The following is a 1,214-nucleotide window of genomic DNA, read 5'->3' as shown; positions in this document are numbered from 1 at the left end:
CCCCATAACCCCATACAACCCCATAACCCCACACAACCCCATAACCCCATATCACCCCACACAACCCCATAGCCCCCCATAACCCCATACAACCCCATAACTCCATACAACCCTATATGACCCCATAACCCCATATCACCCCATAACCTCCCCTATAGGCTGCACCCTTCGAAGCTTCACTCCCTCATTGGACGCAGTGAACTCCTCCACGCCGGTAAGTTCCCCTATAAAACCCCATTGGGACCCCAAAAAACCCCATAAAGCCACCCCATAGATCTATGGGGTCAGAGTATCCCCTATACCCCATTACTGACCCTATATCCCACCCCACAGATGCACATCGCCAGACCCACTTTACGCACGAGGTTCTGAGTCTTCCTATGGGGCAGGAACGGCAGCCGGCCCCATAACTGCAGCTCACCCCATAGATCCACCCTATAGATCCACCCTATATCTGCACGCGGGACGTGCCCACCCCACACACACACACACACACCCCTATTTATTATTTATTAGTGCAATAAATTAATGAACGGCCATCGGTAATTGGGGTTGTTTTAGGGTCGGGGGGGGGTTGGTTATGGGGTCGGGGTCTCTTCTTATAGGGCAGACCTGCCCCATAGGTGGGGGGGGCGGGGTGAACCCATAGGATGGCCCAGTACCCCATAGAATACCCTGAACCCCATAGATTACCCTATAGACCCCATAGGATGTCCCTGAGACCCCAAAGATCGCCCCATAGACCCCATAGGGTGTCCCTGAGACCCCATAGATCACCCCATAGACCCCATAGGATGGCCCCTTCCCCTATAGACCCCAATAGAGTGTCCATGAGACCCCATAGATCACCCCATAGACCCCATAGGATGGCCCCAAACCCCATAGACCCCATAGGATGGCCCCATCCCCTATAGACCCCATAGAGTGTCCATGAGACCCCATAGATCACCCCATAGACCCCATAGGATGGCCCCTTCCCCTATAGACCCCAATAGAGTGTCCATGAGACCCCATAGACCCCATAGGATGTCCTTGAGACCCCATAGATCACCCCATAGACCCCATAGGATGTCCTGAGACCCCATAGATCACCCCATAGACCCCATAGGATGGCCCCAAACCCCATAGACCCCATAGAGTGTCCATGAGACCCCATAGATCACCCCATAGACCCCATAGGATGGCCCTGAGACCCCATAGATCACCCCATAGAC

At 54.2% G+C, this 1,214-nt stretch overlaps 1 protein-coding gene across 1 annotated transcript in view; it reads left to right on the top strand.

Annotated features, from left to right (window-relative positions):
* The window catches only part of LOC107306990 (uncharacterized threonine-rich GPI-anchored glycoprotein PJ4664.02-like), a 42,789-nt gene extending 42,250 nt beyond the window's left edge, over positions 1 to 539 (top strand). Inside the window, 2 exon segments of the mRNA XM_032441642.1 lie at positions 159 to 214; positions 334 to 539. Of these exon segments, the coding sequence (XP_032297533.1) occupies positions 159 to 214; positions 334 to 372 (95 nt within the window). The 3' untranslated portion in view covers positions 373 to 539.
* Positions 540 to 1,214: the final 675 nt, after the last annotated feature.

Source organism: Coturnix japonica, unplaced genomic scaffold (assembly GCF_001577835.2).
Source record: "Coturnix japonica isolate 7356 unplaced genomic scaffold, Coturnix japonica 2.1 chrUnrandom451, whole genome shotgun sequence".
NCBI classification, from domain to species: Eukaryota; Metazoa; Chordata; class Aves; order Galliformes; family Phasianidae; genus Coturnix; species Coturnix japonica.
The sequence above is the reverse complement of the archived record's forward strand: the minus strand, read 5'-3'. Positions and strand labels throughout refer to the sequence as shown.